We start from the raw sequence: 12,130 nt of genomic DNA on the forward strand, positions 1-12,130 counted from the left end.
TTTTGTATAGTGACTCAATTATTCAATGAGCTGATGGTTGAGAGTGGAAGAAGAATTAGGACTCAACTGCAGCTGAACAAATCGTTCTTTGAATATGCAGAGCTTTTAAAAGTTTTACCTTTTTTTATATTGGAAGAAATAATAGCCCTCTTGGAGTTATATCGTTCCTAAAGCAGCTTTGTACTCTTTATAGTTTGCTTTCTTGTATATCTTTAAAAGTTGTGGTTTTTACAAAGTTTACCGTACAAGAGGATGCAGCAAAAGCCTTTAAACAGAAACAGTCATGTTTACCTTCAAAAACACCTCAAATGTATAGTCGACTACTGAGGAGAAAGAATTCAAACTATGATTCAAATGCTATGCAATGACAATCGATAGAATAGACTCAATTCGACTGAATTGAATTTTTCTTGAAAATATCTTTTCTCCTCTTAACAGAATCCACAGTATCAAATGCCACTATTTTCAGAGGAAAAAGAAACAGGAGCTATTGACTCTTACAGAAATTGAGTATTGATGATACACTTGTGTGAGTCAATGTTGTTTCTGAGATTTGATAACACAACGAGATATTTTGGATCCTTCTTTGCGCATTTGTTTTGGTTTGTCTTTTGCTATCATCAACCTTTGTAGCTTTAGTGATAAGCTGCTACTTGTCATGATATCGTAAGAAAGGAATTTGATGATTGCTGAGAATAAAACACTGCTATGCTTGCGGGTTTCTGCATTTCTACTAAATAATATACTTCAACTGGAGCTTTTGAATAGACTACACAAGAGAATGACTTGGTTCATAATCTAGATCCGTGTTTTGAAATGAAGCAAAAGTGACGTAAAAACTGTTCCATAAAATACAGAAAATCTAGAGAGAGACGTCTACGGAACAAATTCTTCATGAACAATCTATATTACTCGGAACTCTCATGACTACTCTCGAAAATTCTGAAAGAAACGTTCTTATCTATGTGAGAATGGGCCATGTTTAATAGCTTTATACTCTCAAAGAGCATAAAAAACTTGTGAAATAAACATTGGCTTCCTTCCAATCCTTCTTGTACCCTATGAGAGTTGCCATTATATTAGCATACGAGAATAAAAATATCGATAGCTGAAAAAGCCATATTGATCGTTCTTCCATAGTTCAAATCATCTCAGTCCAAGCCATAAAGGGTATGACATAGTCATCAGTTGATAAAGAGAAGAAGTTGGATTGGTATCCTTTACTATTTTCCTTGTTGTTGTTGTGACCGACAAACAATCAATTGTTCATTTATTTATATTTGTACTCCGAAATAAACAGAAGATTGTTTCATTTCACTTTGGCGATGGCGAGTTTGGATGACAAGTGGAAAGCTGTGGACAACTTTGAGTCTGTTGTGGTAGTAGATCGTGAAAGAGATGTTGTTCGAGTGACAAAAGAACTGTATGATCTTCATAGCAACAGAGAACAACTCAGGGGTGTAACAAGTAGTTGCAACTATCGCTTGACGATACCATTCGCTCCGCACATGTTCGGTTCTGGCAAGACGACCTTTGCCCGAACCTATTTGGAGTTGGTGCAAAGGTTTGGTGAAACTTCCCTGTCGACGTTTGCTTCGGACCCTTCGAGGAGAACCTTTTTGGAGAAGCTGAAAAGGGCTTCATTGCTCTTTGTGGATTTGAGGAAGTTGGAGCCCACAGAACCGAAAGAACGAAACCTGAAGTGGGCAGTCTACTATTTGTTAATAAAGGCTGCCTGCTCTCAAGTTGGCGCGGAAATTTTGCGAAAGAAAGAAGCCTTCGAAATGGTGGACATGGAACCCTCCAACCTAGTTCCACTCTTACGAGATATACTAAGGATTCCTTCCGATCAATATCTTTTGTTGGCATTTGATGAAGTTGGTGTTTTGGATACGAATGGAATTCTTTTTGAACTGGAGAAGAATGACAAAGGTGTGGTTCGACCTTACAATGACTTTTTCGGTATCATTAGTCAATTGTGCAAAGAACCCGACTTGTTTTTTATAGTTGTTGGGAAAAGCAAGGGTTTAAGTATTAAGAATGATGTGGCTTTTGGGCTATCAAGAGTTATACTACATTTTATCCCTTTATCACCTTTGGACGCTTCCAGTATCGTTGAATTCCTTGAAAAGACTCTTCTAAAGACACCTACTCAAGAACCAGTTTGTAATGTCTTATGTAGTTCTTCATTTTCAGTAAATGAATTGGCAGATTCGTTATTGGAATGTACAGGTGGAGTTCCTGGTTTGTTGACTCGTGCAGTAAATATGCTTCTGAATTATATAAAAACAAGAAACCAGCCTTTCATATCGAAAGAAGAATGTTTGACTTGTATGAATGACTACAATTTCCGAAGAATTTGTGCTGAACCATTTGTGGAACGAATATTGAATTTGGACGAAGATAGAAAAAGTGTTTTTGATATACTATTGATGATGGCACTTTATCGTATACCGTCTAAAGTAGATGACAGATTGACATCGGAGTCCTATCTATATGATGCAGTCACTGAAATGGGATTATATCGATATCCTATTGACCAGAATACTTTCCAAATCCTAATTCCGAAAGTATTTGTTGTAATCTTCAAGAACGACCCTTCCATATCTTCTTTGGAAAAGATACTTCTTGGATCACTTGATGTAGAACCAGTAGATTGTTTCTTCTATTCAAAGTGTCGTGTATTTGAAGGAATTGTTGCTTTACGACTAGTTTTGATGTTGTCTTCAAAGAATCGAAATGAGTTGAGGGAATTGTTGGGTCAATTGTCTCCAATATGGAAACAAATGAAACTTCCAATCAGTACAACATCACCTATTCACTATATCAAGTCTGTTGTTAGTTCTACAGAAACAAGAAGTGAATCGAACAAGAGTCGAAGAACTTTTGCCAATACTGAATGGAATAAAATTATTCGAGAGACACTTTATTTAGAGACTATTTACATTCCTTTGGACGCTACTTCTCATAGTCCTGATATTATATTCAAATTACAATCTCCTGTGGAACCCAAAGTTCTTACTGTTGGAGTTGCATGTAAAGGACGTTGGAGGTCGGAAGGAATTGGCTGGTCAGATATTATAGATGAAGCCAAGAAATTTTTAGATCCTGTTTATGATCAAGTCTTATCCAGTGCAATGGATTATCATCATTGTATGCTTATTATCGTTAGTACAAAGTTATCATTGAATGTTTCTAATGAGTTGGGTAATCAGAGTCGTTGTTACTCCAGTGGAATGTTTATTAGAAATGATTCGTTCAAAGTACCTGATAACTGTGAACTTGTTATTCTTTGTGAAAGAGATGTCCAAATGCTGATTGACGAAGAAATATTGAATGGACTTGAAAGAGCATTTCATGTTCCTCATAATCCTACTTTTTGGAACTTGGGACTAAAACTACTTCATAAAATCCGTAACAGTTTCTTAAGTTGGCAATAGATTCTAACTCAATCCTTCCCTTTGTTTTGAAGAGCAAATAAACTTTTTTTTGTATGTTTGAAACTTGGTTACAACTTATTTGCTTGTCTTTTGGACACCATACAGTCTTCCTTGAAAAGAGTTTATTAGTTGGCTTTCAAGGCTGGCTTATAATCGTTTCGTGTCAATTTGCAATAATATTGCAGAGTTGTAACAATGATTCAAAATGAATAGACTATACATACATACATGTTGATACAACTAGAATGAAAAATATCCTTTCTTGTCCAAATACTTAGTAAAGTGGTTACCCAAAGAATATCTCAAAACATTCTTCAAGTGTCTGCTATGTTGTCTTTCTAGCCTGTTGAAAAAAGAACAGTAACTTTTTTACTATAATTTTCAAAGACTGAGACAGAAAAAGGTTGTTTGTACATTTCACTTGGACTGTCCTTCTTGTCTTTTGTTAACTGAATAGAAGAGAGTTTTCCTCGGTTTTAGACCAAACGAAGGGAATGGCAGCAAAAACTTGAGGCTTCCTCTAACTTGAGAACCTGCACTGCGGTCTAAAAAAGAGTTTTAGCTTCTTGAAATTCGATAAAAGTTTAGATTCCTTTCGTTTTTATGTGTTTTTTTCAAACTGCATTTCTAGCCTTAGAATTCATATAAATGGCTCCCACAAATATGAAACTTGTTGGATCCAAGAGAAAACATAGCAAAGGTAAGAAAAAATACTAAAAAAAGTATTTTAGTTTGCAATTCAAACTCTATCTCAAAAGTACTAACAACACTATATATCCAAACTCTGTTTTAGTGAATTAGACTAAAAACTCACCGACTCTTAGATAGGGAAAGTAACCCGGTTGCAAAGATGATATTCGATATAAAAAATTTCGTTTGACTATCAATAGAACAAGAGACATCTTAAATGAATCTACCCATGTGACAAACAGAGAAAAAAACTTTCTATTTCAGAAAATCACTATTTACAGAGGAGTTCTATTTATATTGCATTGCAAAGGACAACTTTGAGAGTGGAACAGAATTGTTTCTAATTAGTCAAAGGAAACCATATCCAATCTTCAAGTATTGTCATTCCACAACAATCACTTGACAGATAACTTAGGAACTACAAAGTCTCTCAGTCAAGAGTCATGTTGGGTAAAAGTTCTTCAATATGGAGTGGCTTTCAGTTGGAGAATTGCTGAAGCTTTCAAGTTGGTACACTACTCGACCTTGACTCAAGTATGAAAGGCTTCTTCTTTAGTAAAACAATTTTTTGGCTCAGTCTTTTGCTCTTTTTTCAGCATCGATATGTGCAAAATGAACGGTTATAGTGACTACATTTGAAGCCTTTATTGATGTCCTTATATAAGACATATTCACAACTTTTTAAAGTCGAACAAAGGATAGACAACTTGTGTAGCTATTACATCAATAATGGCTTGTATTTAATGATAAGTCAGTATGACAATCTACATAATACACTTCTCCAAATTCAATTAGATATTTTTGTATTTATAAACTGCTACGAACGGTTACAAACTAACAGACTTCCCATTCATTGCAATTCTCTGTTTCCCACTGTATTTCGTCTGTAACTTACAAAAAGCTTGTATCTAATTAGACTTGTATATAGGAGTTTGCGTGTAAGATAGTGTGGAAGATAGTAGAAAAACTCTCTTACAGTATACAAGCCATAGAAAGAGTACCAATCAGTCTAATTCACCACAAAAACTCATAGAAACCTATTTCTTGTCTATAGTAAAAGAAAGTTTCTAGTTATGACAAGCAAGAAAATATTCCTGCTTTCTCTCTATTGTCATTGTGAGTCTAGAAGTGTCAACGAGATCATTTCTACCAATCACCAAATAAAGCAATCTCTCGAACAATAAAACATACACTCCTTCCAACTCCTTTGAAAGTCAATTGATTTCGGATTGGCGGCGTGTAAAATGAGTTTGAGAGAACCGTTGATAGACAGAAAAGAAGATGTTTATTCTATTCTTCGAACTTATTTCCACCAGTTTTCTTCAGTTGACGGAAAATTGAACAATTTACGTCCTGCAGCGTGCTTTTCTCCTCAGGTCTTTGGAGCTGGCAAGAGTTTTGTTGGAGAAAATTTTTTAGAGTTTTTAAAAAAATTCGCCGACGAAGAAGAAGAGCAGACGAAGACGGAGGTTTTCAACAAGAGCTCATCGGGAAAAGTTGATTTGAAGATTTTTTCTTGGAAACACTTTGCGGAAAACACTTTGTCAGTTTGCTTTAAACTAGAAGAGGGTTTTTCTCGTGCTCCTTTTCCAAGGTTTCTAGAGGCTTTGATGTATAATATAATTTTGAACGCTTATCGACAAAATGGTAAAGATACGGACGCTCTTCAGATGGCTCAGAGGATGGTAAAGAAATTCGATACTGTAGGAGCTATTGATTATCTTCTCGAACAATTTGAGAAACAATATTTATTTTTGATGATAGACGAACTTAGCCATCTGAGTTACCTCACCAAATACTATAGTGAACTCACCAAGAAACAGTTCATCGAGTCTGACCCAAAATATGTACCTTTTCGGAACTTCTTCCGCATTCTACGTAATTTGTTGATTACAGGGAAGGTAATTGTCTATTTGGCAGGTCGAACTGCTGAAATCTCAGCCCCCCTGTCTGATACTCGCTCCAGTAGTGTCACCCTCCATATGTTGCGGTTGAATCCCTTTAATCTCCATGATATTAACGAATATATTGAGCTGGCAACTTATGATGGAAAGTCCTTGAAGGACTAGTTATTGCCCTCCGATGATTTACAACATCGATTCGTAGAATTGTTGAAAAAGAAGACAGGAGGTATTCCGTTGATTGTAAGGAATACTTTATTAGCCCTAGTAGAGAAAGTTGCAAACTTATCTCAACCTGTTATCAACGATGAAAATATGGAACCCTTATTAGATAGAATCTTTCAAGAGATACTAAAAGAGTCAGGAACCTTTATTATTCCAGAGATACTAGATTCCGCAACCCTTCTTCGATATCAATTCGTCCTTTTGAATTATCAACTCGGAACAATTTTCCCAATCAAATTTGCAATTACTCTATGTGGAACGAAAACTTATTTGATGGACTTGGTTGCAACTTTTGGGTTTTATTCTGAAAGTTGTGGAACTGACGGGATTGATACGGGCACTAAGTTCAAGATTGGTTGTTGTGAATTTATATTGAGAGCTCATAGCAACTATAACTTTTTCCGTGAAGCTACTGAACTCTTTCCTTTATCTCCGTTTAGTTATATTCCCGACACTTCAACAGCAAAAGGAGTCTTCTTTGAATTTGTATTTATGAAGATCTTTCGCTTTCGCTTATTAACTTTTCTTCATTCTAATTCCTCGCCTATTGTACATTCTGCTATTCCAGGAATTTTCCAGGGTTCTTTTATTGAACAGGACAATGTTTCTTATTCTATGGAATCAACAAAATCTTGTGATATACCCATCTTGAGAAATGTCTCTGATTCATTTTCTGACGATTATAGAAAACATTTACAACATGGTGGTATTTTTGTTCCAAAAGATGGCAATTCGAGTGGCCCTGATGCATATGTTGTATTCCATAATGGACAAACACGTTATGTTGTTGGATTTTCATTTAAATTTTATCACAAAACTGAATTTTCGAAAGCAAATATTAAGAAAGAAGCCAAAAAATTTTTCAAAGAAGTTATTTCCGTTTTGAATAACGAATCTCCTTCATCTGTTCAACTTTGTTTTCAGTTTGTGGTGGTACTTTGTACTAAATATGATCGATCTGTAGGTTTCTCTGTCGAAGAACAAAATATTGTTGAAGATGCAAGTGATTTGGTAACTCAACATTCTACTACTGGGTCAACTTTGAATGAAAGTAGTCGATCATGTATGCAATTGATAATTGTTTCCCAAAGGAACCTTGAAAGATATTTGGGAATAGATAATGTCGATATTTTGAGGAAAATTGAGAAAGCAAACCGAGAAGAGTTCAGTAAAGACTTTTCAGTATGGTGCAAAACTCTCTTTGAGTCGATGTCCAATAAATATGTTTCATATTTGGAAGCTGAGCAATCAAATGTTACTTCAAGAGTGGCTCAAAATATAAGACCGAGAATAAATGAGGAGAATCGTATGCAAATGGAAGGTTTTCAAAGTTCTATACAACTGGAAAAAGATAAAACAAGAAGAGAACAAGTATCGAGTGATATAAATACACATTTTGACTGGAAAGAGTTTCTTTGCAAGTCTGCGTTATTACCGGAAGAAGTTGCCACTCGTTATGCTTTCACATTTCCTAGTATATTTGGAGATAATCCTCAAGTGATTCGAAGAAAGTCACTAGAGTTGATGGGTATACCAGAGCAATACATTCAAAAAATTCTAAGAGCTGCAGTATTACTGAAAGAAAACACAGAAATGAAAGAATAATCAGCTGCTTTCAAATTTGTGTTATTGAGAGACATTCTTTTTAGAAAATAGAGTGGAACGTAGGAGAGAGAAAGAGAGAGAGTTCTTTGTGCTTTTATTCTAATTGAAGCTTACAACAACAAAGCGTATCTCTGTTTGTAAGCTTTTACATTTTCCATGAAAACGGACGAATAAAACTATGTTTTTTGTGTTGAAAAACGCTGGTTGAGTTTAACTAAAAAGAGAGGATGTGTGCACTCAATCTTCGAACTCATTGTTGTTTGGCTGGCACGTAAAGACACAAGCTTGTCACTTATGCAAATTGGTCAGCTTTTGAATACTTGAACGAGCAAGTTGAGAACAAAAGTTTCATTGACTAAGAATTTGCTTGATCTGCTTGTGGTTTCTATGCAAGGAATGATCCAGAAACTACTTCGTCGTTATTATACCTAGAATTTGTAGTTTTTTCACTATTTATTGCAAATATGCGTCGAGTAACTTCTACTTATATCTAGCAATGCCAATGACATATATGTGGTCTGTTCCTTTTTGGACATCTTCTCAAGTTTACTTTTTCTTTCAAATTTTAGAATCCGCATATTCTTATGAATATATCCAATGGTTTTTCTCTTGTTGCAAAGTGAGCAAGTCATCATAGTCTCGTGAATGATGTTTGAAAAGTTGAGAATTTGGATGGAAGAATATTGTTGCAGCATATATACATATGAGGACCATGTTATGTTTATAAAAAAAAATGACAGATTATCTATAAATAAATAAATGCAGTACTGAATAAAAATGACATGTTGGTTCAGAAAGACTATAGAAGAATAAAGATTCTCTCTCGATCAATGCCTTATTCGAACCTTCCTATGCATTCTAGATAGCAACACTCTTGAGACCGTCATGCGGTTTGAATCACAATATGAAAGCCACAGCAAACAACGATTCTTCTGATGAATTTGAAGAGGGAAATGTATTCAAAAATGGCCTTGACAATTGAGAAGCAGAAGAGTCCAAGGCCAACTATAATATCTAGTAAAACTGCCTCAAGGGGACGTAAGTGGTAAAAGTTTCAAAGACTAGTGATAGTCAATGTAATTGAATCCTTGCTCAGCTATTGTTGAACAGCCTTGACAAAAAAGTCTTCCATAGACGGGACTATAAGGCATTCTTCGAGTAGTACATGATATGATACAATGAGAACCCTTGACAGACAACTTTGCTCTGCCAGCGGAAGAATACTTGAATTTACGTTCAAGGCACCACTTTCAACACAACAACAACAACCATGAGTCGATGATACTGCGCTACTGTTATGACAGGCAACCTTTGCGAAGTCTAACATGCATTATAATATTATTATGCTAGTCAGAAAGTGAACAGCAGAGAGTTTGACTAGCAGAGACATCCTCAAATCAACCAAGAATAATACGTGCAATCAAAACGACCAATGGAGCTCACTGAAAGTCGTTAAGGAATTGGTTGCTGAATTCATGTTCTTTCTTGAGGCTCTATCACCAGAATTAAAAGAGAATATACTCTTAGGACACAATTTATGACCAAGCTTTATGGAATCCTCAAGATTTCTAAACTCGAAAGAAAAATGCTGGTTAAACTCAACTTGCTTTTGCACTTGCAACGACAAGTATGTGTTTTGTTGCCGTTTCTTCACAATCAGTTTCCTTGGCCAACATTGATTCCTTTTGTATTCTATAATAACAAAAATTTAAAAACACCTATTTCTCTTTACACTTGGCTTCTCTTTTCATAGAACCCTAAAAAACAGTACAAAAAAACGTACGGCACTTGGGGTTCCCGAGTGATCCCTCACCTCAGTACTAACCAAGCCTGAGGGCGCTTAGCTTCTGAATTCGAAATGGGTTCAGGCGCATGTGCCACTAGTATGGCCGTACATATTTGGAAGAGTTGTTAAATACTATTTATACAAATGGACATTATTTCATACAAGTAATTGCAAAGAAAAGAATCCAGTGTGAGAAACAGTAAATATTGTAATGTGAATAGTTTTTTATACAAACACAAGTTGCAATTTTGTTATATAACCAAAGCGTTTCTCATTATATCATTTGAGAAAAAAGTTCTGTACAACGTCCATTCAAAAGTAACTTGAACCTTACTAAAAGCCATTCCAAAGTTTATAACATGGATAAAACTAATTCTTTTTTGAATAGAAATTTCGTCACGATATACTAGAAACGTTTCTACAATATAAAAAAAGTATAAATTGGGTCTTGATAAATAGCCATCTTCCATTATTGATACTATAAAAAGGTATATTTCAAGTATCAACTGATCGCAAGAAATTTTGCAAATAATAGGAGAATACGGTGACCTCGACATTTCCTCCTTTTAGCTGTGACTGCATTTAGAAACATGTAATTGTCATGGGACCCATCGCCTACTTGTCTGCCAAATGGATGCAATCGGCATCGAATTTCCAAAATTAGTAACAATTCTATGATTATCCAGATTACATCTAACCAAATGAAACGTCAGCATCGATGCTTTAAATAGCTTTATGAAATAGAAACTTTAAGCGTATATTGCTATTCTTCTTTTTCGTGTCTCCAATATTTTTTTGACAAACATGAAGAGATACCTTTGTTTATATGTAACTGTTATACTTGTAATAGCATTAACAGTTAGTTTTGCAATGGCAGATACAAATACATTTTCTTCTTCCTTTTCCTCTGGAAATGGAGAAGCTTCAGGATTCTCCTCTTCAACGGATGGAAAACAATCCTCCGCATCCAACTCCCAAGTCGATTCTACTGGAAATGGATCTGCTGCTTCTGAAGATTCCAGCTCTACTACTTCTCAAGGCACCTCTAGTTCATCCATATCTTCTTCTGTAGGCTCTGCCAACGCCAAAGGTATTACAGCAGGTAACAATGGTAAGAGTTCAACAGCAGCTGGTTCTAGTGCGTCTTCCAGTCAAGATGGTGCTGCAATAAGTTCAAGTGGTTCAACCAGTTTTGATAAGAATATTAGTGGAGTGAACTTTCAAGGTTCACAAACCACTAATTCATCTTCCTCTTTTGGAAGTGGACAAGGGGATTCTGCTTCTGATAGTAATACTCCTAATACAAGTTCAGAAAGCACTACAGGAACAAGTGGCAACGCTGCAGCAAAAGACTCCTCAAGTAGCACTTCTGGACCTAGCGGAGTGACAAGTAGTACAAATGCCAATGCTAAAAGTAGCTCTAGTGGTTCAGCAGCAGCACAAGGAACTGCCAAAGCTTCTACAAACTTGAGCTGTGTTTGGCAGTACAAAGAAAAGTGTTTACCTTGTGCTCACATTGAGAACGATGTTTGTAAATGTTACTGGAATGTATCGGATCAATGTATATGTACGAATTTAACTTGTGCAAAGCCTTTGTTTCAAGCAAGTGTGGAATCCAGTGCCACCGCATCTTCAAGTGATGGTGGTTCTTCTAGTGCAGGAGCTAATGCTGCTTCCAGTCAGTTGAGTGGCGGTGCCAAGTCTCAAGCACTAGGTTCAAGTACAGGGTCAGGCTCCGTCAGTGCTTTGAGCCAAGCACAAAGTATTTTGGATCAGGCAGAAGGCAGTGTTCAAAGTCAAGGTTCTAGTTCCAATGGAGGAGACTTTGGCTCACTTTCTGGTAGTTTCTTTCGCCAAGGTATCCAAGTGACAGCTACTTCCAATAGCTCTGAGTCTTGTTCTACTGTTGGTCCTTTTCAACTTGACTCTGTACGCTTTTCTTTTCTAAACACTGCTGATGGAATGGTTTTTCTACAAATTTGTAGCACGGCATAAGTTACCTTTTGTTTATAGTAAGTTTTTTTTTAAAAAAAATTGGAGCGACTCTGAAAAAGTTGACTTGGAAAAAAAAATTGGTTTCACTTTTTTTGAGTATGGTTTCGAGTGTTTGTCAAAGGTAGCAACTGCAATCACTACAAATCTTTCTTTGCTTCAAGGAAATTGCAGTTAGTCGCTGACAGGAGTAAGGTTAAGCAGAGCAGGTCAATAAAATCAATCCACTTGAACAACTTTGATAAAAATGTCGTCAATCATACTTGGGAGACATCAATAACATAAAAAAAAAAGATTCTCAAGAAATATTCCCAACGTAATATCTTCTCAACCTTCTTCCAAGACAGTAAGAAACAACTAATGAATCAAAAGAAATTCAACCAACTTTGATAGCTATTGACTTTACAACCAAAGAACTGCTCTTCAAAATCAAAACTACTTCAACTTTTAATAAAAGAACTTCTTATCTCAAATGGGTTCTCGTGTTTAAG

General features: G+C 35.8%; 3 protein-coding genes and 1 non-coding gene across 4 annotated transcripts; 3 read left to right on the forward strand and 1 right to left on the reverse strand.

Moving 5' to 3' along the window:
* Nucleotides 1-1,237: 1,237 nt before the first annotated feature.
* Gasu_36120 (archaeal ATPase) lies at nt 1,238-3,497 on the forward strand. The gene has a single exon (XM_005705335.1). The coding sequence runs from the start codon at nt 1,326-1,328 to the stop codon at nt 3,438-3,440; it is 2,115 nt and encodes a 704-aa protein (XP_005705392.1). The 5' UTR covers nt 1,238-1,325; the 3' UTR covers nt 3,441-3,497.
* Nucleotides 3,498-5,347: 1,850 nt separating this feature from the next.
* Gasu_36130 (archaeal ATPase) lies at nt 5,348-8,051 on the forward strand. The gene is made up of 2 exons (XM_005705336.1): nt 5,348-6,031; nt 6,200-8,051. The coding sequence occupies exons 1-2, from the start codon at nt 5,375-5,377 to the stop codon at nt 7,859-7,861; spliced, it is 2,319 nt and encodes a 772-aa protein (XP_005705393.1). The 5' UTR covers nt 5,348-5,374; the 3' UTR covers nt 7,862-8,051.
* A 1,586-nt stretch (nt 8,052-9,637) lies between these two features.
* Nucleotides 9,638-9,754, reverse strand: Gasu_nc0039. The gene has a single exon (XR_009833490.1). It is a non-coding gene; the product is annotated as a 5S ribosomal RNA (ribosomal RNA).
* Nucleotides 9,755-10,437: 683 nt separating this feature from the next.
* On the forward strand, nt 10,438-11,758 carry Gasu_36140 (uncharacterized protein). The gene has a single exon (XM_005705337.1). It carries the CDS (start codon nt 10,452-10,454, stop codon nt 11,640-11,642), a length of 1,191 nt encoding a protein of 396 aa, XP_005705394.1. The 5' UTR covers nt 10,438-10,451; the 3' UTR covers nt 11,643-11,758.
* Nucleotides 11,759-12,130: the final 372 nt, after the last annotated feature.

The sequence above is a fragment of the Galdieria sulphuraria genome (genome assembly GCF_000341285.1).
Source record: "Galdieria sulphuraria unplaced genomic scaffold scaf_30, whole genome shotgun sequence".
Classification (NCBI taxonomy): domain Eukaryota; phylum Rhodophyta; class Bangiophyceae; order Galdieriales; family Galdieriaceae; genus Galdieria; species Galdieria sulphuraria.